Here is an 18,467-nt window from a genome sequence, read left to right on the forward strand (position 1 = left end):
ATCCAGCTGTTTCCTGCACTGTGCTTCTATTTGTTGCTCCTTGGTTATCTCCTTCGACTACAATGTAAAGTCTGAGACTTGATCTGGGCGTTTACACAGGTGTTATACATATGTCAAAATTCATCAAGCTGTACACTTAAGACTTGTGTACTTTACTGTAAGTTATATTATTGAGGAATAATATATGAATAATAATAACAACCAAACAAATAAGCTTTGTATGCTAAGTACCCGGTTCCTTGCAGACAGAGATGATCAACATTTAAAAAAATAACTCAAATGAATTATCTGCCAAGTGATACCCCAAAATATTAAGGAAATAAAACAAGAACAGATTAAAAGGATAAAAAGAATGAAGCACACATAATGACAGCAGCATCAACATGAAAAAACTATGAAAACAGCACTACTTTACCTAAAGATGCAAACAGAAGACAGTTGGGCGTGACTGTGGTTCAAATGCCGACCATAACTAAAGGTAAAATCAATCAACAATCAGGTGTTGCTGAGACCTACTAAGTGCCCAGCACCAAGCTAGGTGTTTTGGAGGAAAGAGTAATTTTCAAATGGTCGTTATAAAGACTCTCTGGCGAAGCAGTGAGAGAGTGAAAAGGAGAAATGAACACCTCCTATCCTTTACGATAATGAAGATTTTTCATTTGTGTGTCTGATAACTTGAACTAAACTGAACTCTTTAACAGCCATACATATATACGAGGCACTGATTTCCTGTGTTAAGGTAAACGGACTATGACACATACAACAGAGCATAAGAGCTGAAGTAGTGGAAGAAGGAAGAGGACACTTGGTCAGAGACAAAGCTTCTCTTACGGGACTTTGCAGAATCATGGACACCCTCTTTTTTTGCTCCATCATATTGAAGTCCTGGCGAAGGTCTGGTGCCATGTTCCTCTCTCGCAAGTATTCTGGATTGTTCTCATCCACTCTGTCGAAATACCTCTCTTTGTGAGGGGCTGTGGTCGGGGGTGGTGAGGTCACCACTGCAGCCCGAGTATCACCATTCATTGCACAATCTTTCTAGGTTCCTACAGAATCAAAACAAAAGACAGTATTGTTTTTGAATCAATGTCCAGTAGCATTTCATAATGAGAACATCAGCCTGATAAATACAGTCTCCAGCATGAGGATGCCCTGACTGACTGACCAGTCAGAGCCATGACGTGTGATGCTTCTTTGTGGCTTCTGAGGCACGTGGCTGGTCAGCCATCGCCCACCTGTCCACCAACAAGGGCAGTTTTTGTCCTTGCCACTGTTCTTCAGCAGACAACAAGAAAACAATAACAAAGCTAGTATATCCTCTGACAAACTGAAAAAATATAATTAGATATGAAAATTTTGACCACAAGATAGTTTCAAGTCAACATATTGTCCCAAACAGACAGGATCTTCTAAAAGCAGCACAGTTCATTTCTGGAGAAATGTGATTCATGATATTGTCCCCAAAAAGTACTGGTGGCAACTCTGCAAAGGATTTGCCACACAGGTCAAAGGAGAGAAGCCGCTCACACATCTGTATTCATGCAAATGGAAAATGCTCTTCATCAACATCACCTTCTTGGTTCAAAGAACAATAATAGTAGGCTCAGAAAATGTCAGCATGTCCTTGAGTTTGTGAATAACCTGAAAAGATGCCCAAATGGCTCAAATTTAAACATCTGCTAATATGGCTACTTACTTTACAGTCTTTTTTTTTTAAAAAAAAACTTATTTATTTATTTGGCTGCGCCAGGTCTTGGTTGCAACATACGGCATCTTTGTTGCAGCGTGCGGGATCTTTAGTTGCAGCATGGGGGAATCTTTTAATTGCGGCATGGGGGATCTTTTAGTTGCGGCATGCAGGATGTAGTTCCCTGACCAGGGATTGAACCCAGGCCCCCTGCCTGGGGAGCTCAGAGTCTTAACCACTGGACCACCAGGGAAGTCCCACTTTACACTCTTTTTAATCCCAATCTTTTATTTGAAATGCTGTTTTGAACACACTAAATTATATTCATCTTTTAACTATAAATCTCTAAATAGCACCTTTACTAATCATACAAATAGTTCATTCTGCTTTTATAACCCACTGAATGACAGCTTTAACAATATATATATGCAATGTTTACTGAGCATCTTTTACGTCCACTGTGCTGGGCACAAAATTAATCAGATGTAGTCCTCACTCTAAGGAAGCTGGACTCACAGTCCAGAAGTGGAGACAGACTCACTGAGAAAGGCGGAGGTGCTGCTGTGGAAGTCATCAGCACAGAGGTGGGGCCAGGAGAGGAGAGGAAACTGGCCAGCAGAAGCATGTAAGTTGACAAGATGGAGCAGAACCAGCACCCAGAACCGATTTTGCCATATAGCTGGTATGTAACTAAAAAGTCTTGAATAAATTAAGAACAAGAAAGAAAGGATAAAGACACAAGGTGAGAAATAGTCTCAGAACCCACAGGCAGAGAGTTTTAATGGCGAGTGAGTGAACAACAGTTCCTCAAGCCACAGAGGATAAGCAACGTGGGGATTTAAAAGAGGTGATTAAATTAGCAACTAAAAAAGTAAATGGTGCTCCTTCTTACACCGTGTACAAAAATTCAGTCCAAACCGAACACAGACCTAAATGTAACAGCAAAAACTACAGAATACTTACAAGAAAGTAAAGGAGTGAATCTAAGAGACCCTGGTTTAGGCAAAGTCTTATGTGACACCAAAAAGACAGCAACAAAAGAAAAAAGATAATCTGGACTTCCTAAAAATTAAAAACATTTGTGCTTCAAAGGATACATAAAAAAGTGAAAAGACAACCCATAAAATGGAAAAAAATTTACAAATCATATATCTGAGAAAAGGTTTACATCCAGAATATACAACTTAATTAAAATAACAATTAAAAAACTTGAAAGTCATCAAGTGACCTCAGTAGATGCCACATAGAACAGAACTGCCCAGTTGTGCCTTGCCTAAATTCCTGACCCACAAAATCATGAAATATGAATAATAAAATAATTATTTTAAGCTGCAAAGTCCTGGGATGGTTTGTTATGCTGCAATAGATATCTAAAATAATGTTTGTGATAAGGGGAAGGAGAATGAAAGCAGCCAGAACTGTACGCTAGACTTTGTTCTTTACCTGTATTTGATCCTCTCATCTCCCCTATTTGTCAATATACTACTGTTTTTCTCACTTTACAGATAAGGGAACTTAGGTCACCCAGCTAGGAAGTTAACATGTCTGGGATTCTAATGCAGCCCTCCTGGATGCAGAACTCCTGTTCCTAACCTCTAAAGCTATGTTGTAAATGATGATGATGGTGACAGTGAGAGGAAACAATGTTCCCAAAGTGATGGAATTGAGGGCATAGATGCCTTGAACAGGAGGATCCAACCAGGAATCTGGGGCTGGCATTATTAGCTTTTTAATGTGCATATGAATCGCCTAAGAATCATGTTAAGATACAAATTCATATCCAGTAGGTCTGAGATGGGGCCTGAGATCCTGCATGTCTCATGAGCTCCCAAGTGATACCAATGCCACTGGACTCAGACAGCAATTTGAATAGTAAGGCTTTAAAGAATAGTTTATTAAAAATATATATTTTGTGGTACCAAAAGCCAAAGAATCAGTTGAACATTTTTTTAAAGAAAAAGATCGATTTGGATATTGCTTTTCTGAAATCTAAAGATATGATAGAAGAGCATACTTGAAGTGACACTATTTCAAGGACTTAAAGACAAAGTATGAAAACAATCAGTGACTAAAAGGCAATAAAACAGAATAAGTGAACCAATGACCTAAAACATAGTCTTTAAAACTTACCCTTCTCTGAACATATCCTTTAAAATGTTTAGTGTCATCTGTTTACTTTAACCTAGTTTGTTCTAAAAGAAGGACCCAAAGAACAAAAACATTATTAACGGTTATCTGACATTTCTTCATTAGATATAAAAGAAGCTGACCATTCTGAGCCCACGATAAAAATGTTCCACTTCAGCATTTCAAAAAAACAAAAAAGGGACTCCCTGACGGTTCAGTGGTTAAGACTCCACTCTTCCACTGCAGAGGGCTCAGGTTCGATACCTGGTTGGGGACCCGCATGCCATGCGGTGTGGCCAAAAATTTAAAAAAAAAAAAAAGACAATAGGATATACAGTATTATGAGTTCTCTATTATCAAATGAGTCCTAATTTTAAGCTATTTTCATCAGTAAATAAGGACACAGGGGAACATTTTAGAGGCAACTATAGCTTCTTCCTGGTTCCCAGAGCTGACTGAAAGAAAAGAATCTTTGTAAAACCAACATGCTGATGATAAGGCAGAGATTTCTCTCATTTTATTACAAATTGCCATATGAATGGGAGAAGATAAAGACTGAAGACCAGATATGCATGTGGTCTCCCTTCAATAAGGAAGTCTATAAACTTAAATCAAAGTATACATATTCTGAGCCCAATAACCAAGAATAAACATAATTCCAACTTTTAACGTACAAAACCTGTACTTGGGGACTTCCTTGGTGGCGCAGCGGCTAGGACTCTGCCCTCCCAATGCAGGGGGCCCAGGTTCGATCCCTGCCCAGGGAACTAGATCCCACATGCATGCCACAACTAAGAATTTGCATTCCACGGCTAAGGAGCCCGTGTGCCACAACTAAGGAACCTGCCTGCCGTAACTAAGAGACCCAGCTCAACCAAATAAATAAAGAGAGAGAGAGAGAGAGAGAGAGAGAGAGACACTCTTTAAAAAAATAAAAGCCTGTACTTGGTTTTCGTCAATTACGGCTTCAGGTTTCATTGATGTCATTTCTAAGTGTGTGTTAAGACAGCAAATTTTTCTAGGAAGATCTCTACAAAGAAGTGATTACTTAATCCAGATTTTTAAAAAAGAAATGGAAAAAATACAGATGCAAAAAAAAACTTCCTGCAACATTATTTAGAATAATTTTAAAAGATCAACATCCAATAATACATGAATGGCTATAACATAATCTGCTCAATACAGTATTATGAAACTATGAATATTCTTTAGCAGAATACACATGAGACTGTAACATGTTTAAGTGAAAAACTATAAATTTCCTATTAAAGTTATCAATATTATCACTGTAGTCACATATAAACAAGATGATAATAATGGCAAATAAGCTGTATTAAAGTTGAATAAATTGATTCAAGAGAAGTAGGGATTAATGTTCCTCTATCTCAGCATTCCATAAAGTTGCTGTAATTTAACCTGTGTAAAAATGTTAAGATTTCACTAAACTTAAAATGTTGATACTGAAATCAATGAAATCTCTGGGAACAATACTTTCAAATAAACAAACATACACACCCAGCAGAACCCAAAAGTCTGGCTGAGCCATGACAAACAAGCTCGGCCTGCCCGGGTTACATCTCACATTCACCCACTTTTCTCCATCTCCACCACATCACTCTAATCTAGATAATTACGACTCACCTCCTGGACACACAGTAGCCTCCTAATTAGTTTCTCCACTTCCAGTCTCCTAGCAACCCCCACACCGATCCATTTTTCACAGTGAGGCCAGAGAGAGTTTCAAAATATAAGTCAGATCATGTCATTCATTCCCCTGCTTAAAACCCAACAGGTAATAGGAGGATCTCTGCCAGATCCTGATTCAAGTAAACTGTAAAATAAAAATCTAAAAATGACATTCGAGACAATTAGAAATTTGAACACCAAGTGGACTTGGATGGCATTAAGGAATTACTGTTAAAAATTTTAGGTGTGATATTATTATGGTTGTATTAGATACATACAGAAATATTTATGGATGAAATAATATGACATCTGGAATTTGCCTAAAACTTATATGGGGTCGAGGGAGAGTAAGGGTTACACAAAATAAACAAGACCAGCCATGAGTTAATAACTGCTGAAGCTGGATGAAGGATAAAGCAGGGCTCATTATACTATTCTATTTCGTATGTGTCTGAAATGCTCCATAATTTTCCTTGCTCATAGAATAAAGTACCTCCAGACCTTTCATAAGCTGGTCTCTGTCTGCCTTCAGATGAACAAATTTCAGCATGTTCTTTCAGACAGATATGACTGATACGGGATGAAACGATATTTTAAGATTAACCTCCCCTTTCTACTAACACCACAGAAAATACCACTCTGCCTAGAATGTTATTTATTCTGGAAATAACAAAAAGCGTGCCCTGGAATATTCTTTCTTAGCAAAGGTATTCCAGTCCCAGGACAATGCACCCTCACTAACATGTAACTAAACCTCAGATCAGAACCCAGACAAATTTCTTTTCTCTAACGTATCTAAGAGCTAATTCTAAAGCTCTGGGAGCAGATTCAATTATTTCTTGGCATCTCCCTTCTGGCACAGACATTCCGCTAACTATTCCAACCATTCACATGATTTACTTTTGAATCCCTAAAAACAGAACACTCAAACCAAAGGCTGAAGCAAGAAGGTGGCCGTTAACAAAATTCTCTGGGTCAGGCGAATGCTGAAGACCTAGAGGGTCTTCTCCGTTTCTAAATGTTCTTCAAACAATCTCAGAGAGCATAAAGACTGCCAGGTGATATTGAGCTATCACGCCATGGAAAATAAACCAGGAGGTATCAAACATGCTCATACGGTAACAGAAGTGGCAGCCTCTGCTGGTGTCCCTGGCCACCTCACAGCCAACTCCAGAGAGCCTTTGGTACCGTCAATAGGAAAACAAGATAAGAGGTGACCTCTGCAGTATCTTCCTCTATTTCTGTAACTCCAGGTACTTAATATATCTCCACCAGAGCTACTTTCCACATCATGTACAAGGCAGCAGAGATAAAAAGTTACAAAATGAGTAGGAGACCACAGATAAATAAATGTAATCAAATACTCTTGGTGCCATGAGAGAAATCTACTTACATATCAGCAGGCCAAAAGTGTCCAGGGGGAGGTAGAAAAAGCAGAGAGAGGGTATTATGGGTTGAACTGTACGCCCCCAAATTCATGTTAAAGCCTTAACTCCCAGCACCTCAGAATGTGACCTTATCTGGAAACAGGGTCACTGCAGAGGTAATTAGTTAAGATGATGTCATACTGGAGAAGGGTGGGCCCCTAACCCAATATGACTGGTGTCCTCATGCAAACGGGGCATCTGGACACAGACAAGACTACAGGGAGAGGCCATGTGAAGATGAAGGTAGAGATGAGCTGAGGTGAAGCATCTACAAGCCAAGGAACACCAAAGATTGCGAGCAAACCAGCAGCCAGGGGAGCGGCCTGGAACAGAGGCTCCCTCACAGCCTCAGAAGGAACTGGCCCTGCTGACACCCTGATCTTGCACTTCTGGTCTCCAGAACTGAGACGATAAACTTGTGCTGTTCAAGCCGCCCAGTCACGGCAGCCCTGGGACACTGATGGAGCGGGCTGCCCCAGGACACTGATGGAAAGCTTCACGGAAGTGACGCTTAGAGCTAAGCAGGTGCTTCCAGGTTGGCTTGGGGCAGGTGGCAGTCACCTGGTGAATGAACATCTCTGGGAGGGCTCCATAAGGTTTGCACCCAGAATGAAAGGGCACCATCAGGCCACACTTAATTAAACAGAAGGTGGTCTCATCAGAAAAAATAAAAATAAAAAAGCACAGCTAGGCGAGGTGATAGATATGTTAAATAACTGGATTGTGGGAATCATTTCACAATATATACACATATCAAATCATCACGTTGTGTGCTTTAAACATATTACAATTTTATTTTTCAATTATACCTCAATAAAGCCAGAAAAAAGCGTAAAAAATAGAGTGGCGCCTTTGCTGGGAAGAGTGACAAGATTTTCTACAAGCTTGGCAGAGCTAACAGTGATGGCCAAGCCTAGGCAAAGGGCTGGGAACAGTGCTGCAGAGACAGTCCACACCCCGTCCAGCGCCTCAGGTAGGAAAGTGGAAGAGACAAGGAAGTCCCCACCAGAAATCCATTACAAATTCTCAGAAACCTTCAATTGTGGAAGGGGTGCCCAGCTAGTCAATGAAAGGGGAGTCTCTAAATCTCCTGACAAAGGAGCCCAACACTGAGCCCTCTCCCAAATAAAACAGAATACAACCATAATGTGTTACAACCCTCACTACCAACATTACTAGCCTAGTTCTCCAGTTCCCCTAAAGGACAAACACCTACCTTATGTTTAAGACTCCTCTTCACAGCTTCAAGCTGAGTGTGCCCTGCTCAGGACTCACAGCTCAGTAAAAGCCTTTAATTACTCTGATCGGATCATTTCTATTCCTGTGTCTCCAGATGTTCTCTTGCAGATGAAACTGCTCAAAAGTTCCCTTTAAGATAAGCACTGCTTACTAAGTGGTAATTACTGATCTAAAGCTCATCTTTTACATGTATTAACTCATTTTTCCGAAGGATAAGGAAACTGAGGCACAATGCAGTTAAGAGCCTGTAGTGGGGTTGCTAGGATCTGAACCCAGGCTGCCCAGCTCCAGAGCACCTGCTCTTAACTCTGCCACACACTACCTCTCACCATCATATGTCCAGGAAGCTCAAATTAGAAAAGAAAGAAACAAACAAAAAAGGTAAAATTGAATCAAAGCAGTGCTTCCTAGCCTTGTCGCCTGCTCTTATGCTCCTTTCATTGAGGAATTATCTGGGTGGGTCCTCTTGCTTCCTCTCCCCTTTAGGATAAATGATTTGTTAACAGATTCCCAGCCTAAATCTTCCACATTTTATGTTTTTATATAATTATATAGCAGCTGTTGTTTTTCTTTTACTATAGCACTTAATCAATCTTCTGGTGTATTATTACAGAGATTCCAGTTACTTGCTTAAGGTTACACAGCCATAGTGGAGAAGCAAGAATCTGAAATTAAGACTGGTTTAGACACAGGGAACTCTACTCAATGCTCTGTGGTGACCTAAATGGGAAGGAAATCAAAAAAAGAGGGGACATATGTATACATATAGCTGATTCACTTTGCTGTACAGCAGAAACTAACACAACATTGTAAAGCAACTACACTCCAATAAAAATTATTAAAAAAAAAAAAAGACTATGGTTTAGAGACTGCACTCTTAATTGCTTCTCACCAAATGGTCTTCCTGTGCTGATGAGAGGATTCTCCAGTCCAAGGGTCAGTACTGGGTAGTGGACAGGCCCTTGGGCTAGGTATCAGTGGTTAGTCCCACTTGTTCCACTGTATAATGTCATCACTTACGAAGTCCTCATCTATAAACTAAAAATATCTCCCTAACCTAAGGATTAAATGAGACAATGTATCTGAAAGCACCTTAGGGAAAACATGATAAAACAGGATAGAGGCATAGTCATCATCTCCATGACTCACAAACTCCAAACCAAATATTCCCCAAATCCAGTTGAGGAGAATGCAACTAGCAAATGCAAAGGATCAGAAGAGTGACCAACACGTGAATTTTATGAGGACAGTACCACAGGCCACCGTAGAGTACACGCTTCCACACAGACTCGTTCACTCAAACAACCCTGCGAGTTCCCAACCTGTAGAGGAAGAGCTGACTCTGAGTTTCAAGTTCCTGAGGCCACAAGATAAATAAAAGGCCGAATCAGGACCTGAACCCAAGACCGCCTAAACCACGCTCATCCATCAACTGCCACACAGGAAGTCAAAATGTGGATACTGGCCGAGAGCAGGTAGCACACCGGGGTCTACTGTCTAACTCAGCACCATCTCTCCACTAATTAGCACATTAACAGGCCTCAATAAACATCGGGTAAGTGGGTGAATGGTAGAAAGGAATACACAATCATTCTCCATTACTAATTTCACAAAATTCTGCTTTCATCCAAAAAAAATGTATCTGAAGTAACATCCACTACTTTCAGATAGCATGTGAGCAAATATTGATCAGTATACTCTTAAGTGCTTTCAAGAAGAAATTCCACAAAGGAAACTACAATTCAGATTTCAGGAGAGGAATCTGGGAGAAGTAATTTTATACATGGTGTCTCACAATTTAACAAATAACCACCACACCACAGGACGGTCTCCACTATAGTTACTATACTGATGCACATATTGAGTTACCCACGCCCAGAACAGCTACATGTAGAAAAAAAGTAGAATTCAACTTTATCCTCTGACAGCATCAACCACTTTCTCTATTTTAGATCCTTCATGATACTGTTACTGTCCTTCAATTACTTTACTATTTTTATTTTTTTAACTATATTTTTGCTGAACTAATGAAGACTTTCAAAATTTACGGTTTTATTGAAACAAAACTTTTCCTGAATTTCATTCCATGAGGGTGCTTACAATGTAAGGGTTTGAGTTGGATTTTTGCTTATTTTTCTGGGAAGGAGGAAGGGGGGAAACCTTGGCAGGGCTGTAAGTAAGGAAGATTAAAACACCACAAAAACAGACTTCCCTGGTGGCGCAGTGGTTAAGAATCTGCCTGCCAATGCAGGGAACACAGGTTCGAGCCCTGGTCCAGGAAGATTCCACATGCTGTGGAGCAACGAAGCCCGTGCACCACAACTACTGAGGCTGCGCTCTAGAGGCCACAAGCCACAACTACTGAGCCTGCACTCTACAGCCCGCAAACCACAACTACTGAGCCTGCGCTCTAGAGCCCGTGAGCCACAACTACTGAGCCTGCGCTCTAGAGCCCGTGACCCACAGCTACTGAGCCTGCGTGCCACAACTACTGCCCGCACACCTAGAGCCTGTGCTCTGCAACAAGAGAAACCACTGCAATGAGAAGCCCGCGCGCCACAACGAAGAGTAGCCCCCGCTCGCCACAACTAGAGAAAAGCCCGCATGCAGCAACGAAGACCCAATGCAGCCAAAAATAAATAAATAAATAATAAAATAAAATGAAATCACAACAATTAGTCTAAGTAAAAATCTGCCAAAGGTAAATTTCTCTGAAAAGTAATCAGGTCAGCTGATGGAGACTGAAAACCCTTTATGCTATGAAATAATTAATTATGAGCACACAAATTCTTAGATGGTCTCATTTTCACAAAAATAAAGATATACTATCAAGTGAAAAAAAGCAAGATACAGAGAATGATGTATTTATAGTACCACTTGGTGGGGAAAGGAGGGATAAGAAAAATACATTTGCTTGTATTTGCATAAAGAAATGTAGGAAGAATGTACAAGAAACTTAAAATGGTGGTTTATACTTGTAAGGAATGGGATCTGGGTGAATGGAGGACAGAGATGGCCAGGAGAGTCTTTACTGTTCATATATACTTTTTAAAAGTTAAATTTATAAAATAAGAAAAATTTAAAAATAAAACACCATTAAGAACATAAATAAAATCATAAGCATCCTTGAAGGTATAAATGAACAGAGTACACAGTACCTTGTACTTCCAGCAGCATGATGACATCGAACATTTGTTTAAAGTTTAATATATATTCTGTTAAGTACTTTACTAGAGTGGCCCTATCCTGATTTTACAGGTGAGAAAATGTAGGCTCTAAGAGACTGTTTTACCCTAAGGCAGAGATAGTAAGTTAACCAAACTCTCAAGTTGAGTTAAGAATGTATAGGGTTAATGAGCCCCTCATAGTCAGTCCTCCAAAATGATTCTGTTCGTATCAGAAGCATTTACGGCTGAATATTTCCATAAATCAGTACCGGCTTTACTGTGCAGCCGCTACGTACTTCCATCTTACAAAAAGCAGTGGAGTTCCTGGCCTCTAAGCACAAGAGAGCACTTCATCCTATAAGGAATCAAGGGGATTTGATGCACTTCCCTTTGCACGTGAGGGTACGACAGGCAAGGTTTACTACTGAAGAACAGGGCACTTAGCACACTGGTCTCAAAGTCTGAAGCTATTAGGGGAACACACCATCCTGCTAATTCCAAGAGGCAGACCAGGTTTTCTGCCCTTCGTCGTCTGAGCATCTTACACTGCTGTCTGGTGCACAGGAGGTGCTCAATAAAAGTGTGATGAACTAAAGAGCTGTCAGCAGCAGAGCAGCCATGAGGACCCTTAGAGCCCTTCTGAGTCAGTGCTGTAAACATCTCCATCGTAGTTTAAATCTAACCCCTTCATTTGAAAAGTAGGAAAACTGATGGGACTTCCCTGGCAGTCCAGTGGGTAAGACTCCGCGCTTCCAATGCAGGGGGCGGGGGGGCGTTCGATCCTTGGTCAGGGAACTAGGATCCCACATGCCGCGTGGTGCAGCCAAAAATTAATTAATTAATTAATTAAATTTAATTAAATAAAATTAGGAAAATTGAGGTTTGGAGAAGGGAGAAGACGGCCCTGGGCACACAGGGAGTATAACAGGCAGAAAGCAGCAGCCTGGTGTGTCTGGAGTCAGGCTGAGGCCAAGTCTGATGTCCACTGCGCTGCTTACTACTGTGATCCTGAACTTCTAAAGTTGTTTAACTTCTCTCTGGACCGCAGTTTCCTCACCTATGAACGGGTGTTGTCATGGCAACCTTGAGGGTTATCGTAAGAATCAGAAATGCCATTTGAAGAGCATTCAGCTGAGTGTCTGGTAGACAGTGGACACACATTAAAGGGTGGCTATGATTCCTGGGCAAGGCTAGGGCCAAAGTGTCCTGGCCAGGCTTATGGACATTCCACAACACCAAACTGCTTCTTGCTAACATGGTTTTTATTGTTTGTGACAAATAATTAAAAATTTCTGATCTCTGTCACAACTGCAACTGGTTTCAAAAATATATTAAAACATATTTTCTAGGGCTTCCCTGGTGGCTCAGTGATTGAGAGTCCGCCTGCCGATGCAGGGGACGCGGGTTCGTGCCCCGGTCCGGGAAGATCCCACATGCCGCGGAGCGGCTGGGCCTGTGAGCTATGGCCGCTGAGCCTGTGCGTCCGGAGCCTGTGCTCCGCAACGGGGGAGGCCACTGCGGTGAGAGGCCCGCGTATTGCAAAAAAAAAAAAAAAAAATTTCTAGTATATATAATTTATTTCTCATTATCACTACCACCATAGAAATTTCCTATGTTAATATCGAAATAACTTCTGAAGCCTTTAAAAATTCCAAATGATATTTGAAGGGGAAAATTATGAAAGTCTTAAACCATATGAAAAAAATGGCCAAAAACAAATTGAGACAAAGGAAAATCATGCCTCAAATTGCATATATTAGTTTTGTTTTTTTTTTGCGGTACGCGGGCCTCCCACTGTTGTGGCCTCTCTGGACGCGCAGGCTCAGCGGCCATGGCTCATCATGGGCCCAGCCGCTCCGCGGCATGTGGGATCCTCCCGGACCCCGGCACGAACCCGCGTCCCCTGCATCGGCAGGCGGACTCTCAACCACTGCGCCACCAGGGAAGCCCCATATATTAGTTTTTACTTAATCAAAACGGCACCATTTCAACAAACATGACACTACTGAGGTAGAGGGGAGAATTCAAACTCTAAAAGGCTCCATCCACACTTGGGCCACAGACAGAGCGACAGATCCCACATAATTTTTCAAATGTAACTGAAGTAGAAGCCAAAGGATAACGTCATCAAATGCCTACTGCGCTCCTACCATGAAGCTAACACAGGCCAGGCACTGTTCTTCAATCTGGATGCTTGGGAGACGCAATGCACAGAACAAAGATTTCTGCCTTCAGGAAACGTATATGCTGGCAGAGGGGACCAGGCAATAAACATGCCACATAAGTAAATCACATAGTGCCATGGAAGGGGACTGGGAAGACGCGGGGGGGGGGGGGTCAGTGGCAACATTAAGAAGGAAAGGCTCCCAGAGGTGACATCACAGGTGGCGAGGGTGAGAGGCACTCCAGCAGAGGGACAGCTAGAGCCAAGCCAGGAGTGAGGACTGGCTTCTGTTTGGAGTGGGAGAGGGGGACAAAACTAAATCCGTTTATCATCATTTTCTTTAAGCACTGAGATATTTCAGTTATATTTTGATAAATAAGCAAACAAAGATACAAGGAGGGCCACTCATACCTTACGTCCAAAACAGAACTCTTAATCTTCCCCCAGCCTAGTCTCCCTGCTTGGACTCAAACCCTTATAACTCATTCTGCATAAAAATGTAATCAAATCAGGTCCTGCCCCTGCTTAATTCTTATCAAGGACTTGCCATAGTCCCCAGAGTAAAATCTGAAATCTTGATCACAGCCAGCAAGGACCTTCCCAGTTTGGCCTCCAGACACCTTTCTGCCTTGTTGTCCCAGATACACTAGCCTTCCTTTGGTCTGCAAACACACCCAGCTCCTTCCTGCCTCAGAGCCTTTAGACCATTCTCTGCCCAGAACAAACTTATTCCAGCTCCTTTGAGCGCACTACTCCTTATCGGTCAAGTTTCAGGTCAAATTTCACCTCCAAATTCTGAGACCAAATTTTAAGATTAGTTTCCCTTACTCCCCTATTTAGAGTAGCCCCCACTCCCAGCTCTCTCAAATCACCCTGGGTTTTCTTTCCCTTCAAGGATTTATCCCTACTTTCAGAGCACAGACTCTGGAGCCAGACTGTTTGAGTTCAAATTCCAGCTCAGCCATTTACTGGCTCTGTAAGCTTGGGAAAATGTCTTAACTCCCCTGGTCTCAGTTTCCACATCTGAAATAATGAGGCTAACAAATGTACCCCCTCAAACAGTTAATGAATGTAAAATGCTTAGAACCAGTGTCTGACACACTAACTACACACACTAAGTGTTAGTTATTAATACTACCTTCAGAAATTCACCGTCTGTCTCCCCTAGTAGACTGTAACCCCCCAGAGGGCAGCAGACTCACCTGTCTCAGTCACTACTGTTTTCACAAGGCTAACCCCTAGAAGTCCCTCAATAAACACACACTAAGGACCAAATACACATCCAGGTCTCACATCTTGGACTGGCAATGCTAATCCAAGTTTGGATTCCAGAGGCATCTGACTAAGAAAAGCCATCACTTTGCCTCTTTCAATCACAACTGACGTACAACTGAAGAGACTCTGGGGGTACAAGCAGCTACTGAACAGACTCCAAATCCCAGTCTACCACTCACTAGGTGGTTCCAGACTGCACACCAACAATCTGTATATCAAATTGGGTTTTGTGTTTTGAGTTACCTGGGTATTATGTTTCCAAGAATTACGTCAATTCCCAAAGTTGGTACACAAAGCTAAAGGTGTATCTGTGTCTAGCTGACTGGTTTTGGAGACTCAAGCAAGTATAACTCCCAAAGGTCAGGAAGTAAGAAAAGGAGAATTCTAGACTTAACGGTACTAGAGTCAGGCCCAGAAAGACTGCAGAGACCCAGCTGAGCAAGTAGGAAGCACAGGTTGACCAGCCACATGTGAGTACAGAGAATTCTACGCAGATTTGATAAGGAAGAAAAAAGCCACTCTGCAATCTAGTTAAACACATCAGGAGGGACTAACAACATTAGCCTAAGATGAGAATGTTTTTACCTTGAATTCATACTTAGCTAAGCAATACTATCACGTCTAACCAGAACTTGATCCAGTTTTGAAATGAACAAATAATTCATTCTTTCCCAAGTATAGTACACTGTGTGTCTAGGAAAATCTTGGCGCTTTGGCCTTGCAGCCTGACCTTCTGGGGTTAATACACGAAAGAAATGGTCCATCTAGTCAAGTGTTCAACCCCAAACCTCAAATGAATAATAATGCTTCATTTACTTAGGGGAGGTAATTCTCCGCTGGTGCCAAAGCCATGACATACTTCAAAATGATTTCCACACAGTTCAGAACACTTCTGAAAAACTACAGCATATCTTATCAAGCCAATAAAAATGCAAAGCACACTCTCAAATAACTGCAACAGCACGAATAAAATAAATATCCCCCAAAATGTGACCCTTTTAGAAAATCCTAGTTGCAGGACCTTGCCTAGAGTGGGAGCTCAAACAGCAGTTGCTAAACGAAACAGTGGAACATTGGAAAGGAAAGTTTACAGTATAAGAAACCCTCCAAATGGTAAACTTTCACTTCCTTTTTGGCTCACATACTCTGAAAAGGAAGCAGAGGTATCAGAAAAATTTCCCTTCTTTGATGGATCGGAAGTGGCTGCTTTATTTGGTATTTCTCTGATTAGTAGGTAAGAATGAATGTTTTTTATATGTTTATTTACATCTGAAATTTCCACTAGGGTCTATTAATTTCTCTGTCTACCTATCTATCTGTTGAAATCTTGATGTATTTATTCCTACAAATGTGAAAAAAATAGTATACCTACACTGACCTTTTATCATATTTGACATTCCCAGACTATTACCTTCTATAATTTTATTTTTCAATTAGCAAATATTTTAACATTTTACATATTTAGGTCTGCAGACCTTTTCCTTTGAATTCTTCTGCTTTTAAAGAGAAAGTTATCATTGCTTCCTAGGCACATGTCTAATAAAATGTTCCAAGAAAGTTTTAGGCATTATCTCTGAAAAACATTTTACTTTGCTTTTTCTCTACAGTCTCTATAATTTTAAACATTTCTCCTGAATCCATCTGGAATTTATTTTGATGAATGTCTTCCAGTTATCTCATTGCCAATAATCCCTTCTCCCTGGAAACCTAGAGGTGTGTTTCTTCACCCCCCACCAGGCCCCACTGATGAACCTTCCAACTCTGCACCGGCAGCACCCCACTACTGCCTCGTCATCTACCCTATCACCTTTTCCACCTCAGTTTCCTCATTTGTAATAAAATACACTCAAGTCATGTTCCACGGTTGTTGGGGCAATCAGAAATAATAAGTGTAAAATATCTAGCGCAATGTCTGGCACATAGTGGGTACCCTATAAACAGGAAATATTTTAATTATCTAGTATCTGATGAGGATGTAAAAGTAACATGCTAAAAAAAGTTCATTTTAAAAACTTCAAGAACATTAAGTTTAACCAACTAAAAGTTAAAAAACATCATTTTAATTAAAAATAACATTTTATAAACACTATCGTGTTCTATCAACACATGGAGCACAAATTAATAAGTGAAGTTTCTCACTCTAACTCAATCCCTAAACCAATACTGGACTGTAACTTACTGAAAGAGATTTGGGTGTGGTTTTGAAAACAACTCTGGGTGAGGCAACTAAAGATAAGTCAACCAAACATCTGTTCAACTGAACAAATTTAAGTGAACTTTAATGCACCCTATCCTGTTTATATTTCCAAAATATGTGAGATAACACTGGTACAGAAAGAATCTGGCTTGGGTCTTCATCAAAATTCCATTAGCCTCTCAATGCTAACTGATTAATAAATGTGCTCAATTCATATCTAGAGTTTAGACCCTAAAGCCAAGCTACCTGGGTTCTGATCCCAGTTTACCATTTACTAGCTATGTAACCTTAGGCACATGTTACCTCTCTCTATGCTTCAGTTTCTTCATCTGTCAATGGGAATGATATTATTAGCTACTTCCTTGGTTTAAGACTAAATGAGTTGGGACTTCCCTGGTGGTCCAGGGGCTAAGACTCCACACTCCCAATGCAGGGGGCCTCGGTTCGAGTCCTGGTCAGGGAACTAGATCCCACATGCCGCAACTAAGAGCCTACATGCCGCAACAAAGATCCTGCATGCTGCAACGAAGACACGGCGCAGCCAAATAAATATTTTTAATAAATAAATAAAGTTTAAAAAAAGACTAAATGAGTTAATTTATGTCAAAAGTTTCATACAATGCTTGGCACACAGTAAACAATAGAATAAATGGTAGTCATTATTATTATAAGCAGCAGCAGCATCTTTAAAGACTGACTGAAGCTCTTTCAAAAGAACCCTGGAAGAACATTCTATGACGGGCACTAATTAACTGTCTTCCTCGATGTGCACAGGGAAAACACAGCCGCACCACTTTTTAGAGTTCCCTCTCACAGACTATATCACTGCTCTTTATTGTCAGTTTTTAATACAATTCCTAGACTGCAAGCTTACTGAGGCAGCAGCTATTACAATGCTTTACCTTCCAAAATTCCTAACACAATGCTCTGAACACAGATCTTAAATAATGCTTTTTAAATTAATATAATAGAAATAAAAAGCAGTAAGAAGAAACCTTGGAAGTATACATTTTTAGCACCAGAAAGAACTTGAGAAGCCACCTGATCATTTTACAGATGACAAAACTGAGCAAATGACTTTAGCCAAGTCTTATATGCTGGCCAACCTGTAGCCAGCTCCTTCCTGCACCAAGAACATCAACACCTCACTCACTCCACTGAACTCTAACTGTGCATTTTAGAATCACCTCATACTAAACATGCTTTTCTTAAGTTTTAAACCAATGCACAACCACTATTTCCATTACTAATAAATACCACTTGGAGATCTCAAGTAAGAAATATGTGAGGCCCTACCACTCAAATAAGATTTGCAAGTAGGAAATACATAAAACCTCCAAGGGCTAAACAACAACTACAACAACAACAACAGCCAAAACCTTGAGACTAAAACTAGAACTCTGAATTGGAATCACTCACAGAAAGTGACATTACCAGAGGTCAAACAACAAAAATCTGCATTGGTAGAGGCAAAAAAGGAGGAGCTGACGAGCTGAAC

At 40.8% G+C, this 18,467-nt stretch overlaps 1 protein-coding gene across 6 annotated transcripts in view; it reads right to left on the reverse strand.

The window, feature by feature from the left end:
* Positions 1-18,467, reverse strand: part of ADD1 (adducin 1) — a 76,586-nt gene that overhangs the window by 40,268 nt on the left and 17,851 nt on the right. For all 6 annotated transcript variants that reach the window (XM_060148827.1, XM_060148828.1, XM_060148826.1 and 3 more), the window contains exon 2: positions 832-1,046. In XM_060148827.1, the coding sequence (XP_060004810.1) occupies positions 832-1,026 (195 nt within the window). In that variant the 5' untranslated portion in view covers positions 1,027-1,046. The remainder of the gene's footprint in view (positions 1-831; positions 1,047-18,467) is intronic.

This window comes from Lagenorhynchus albirostris, chromosome 4, assembly GCF_949774975.1.
Source record: "Lagenorhynchus albirostris chromosome 4, mLagAlb1.1, whole genome shotgun sequence".
In the NCBI taxonomy this organism is placed as follows: Eukaryota; Metazoa; Chordata; class Mammalia; order Artiodactyla; family Delphinidae; genus Lagenorhynchus; species Lagenorhynchus albirostris.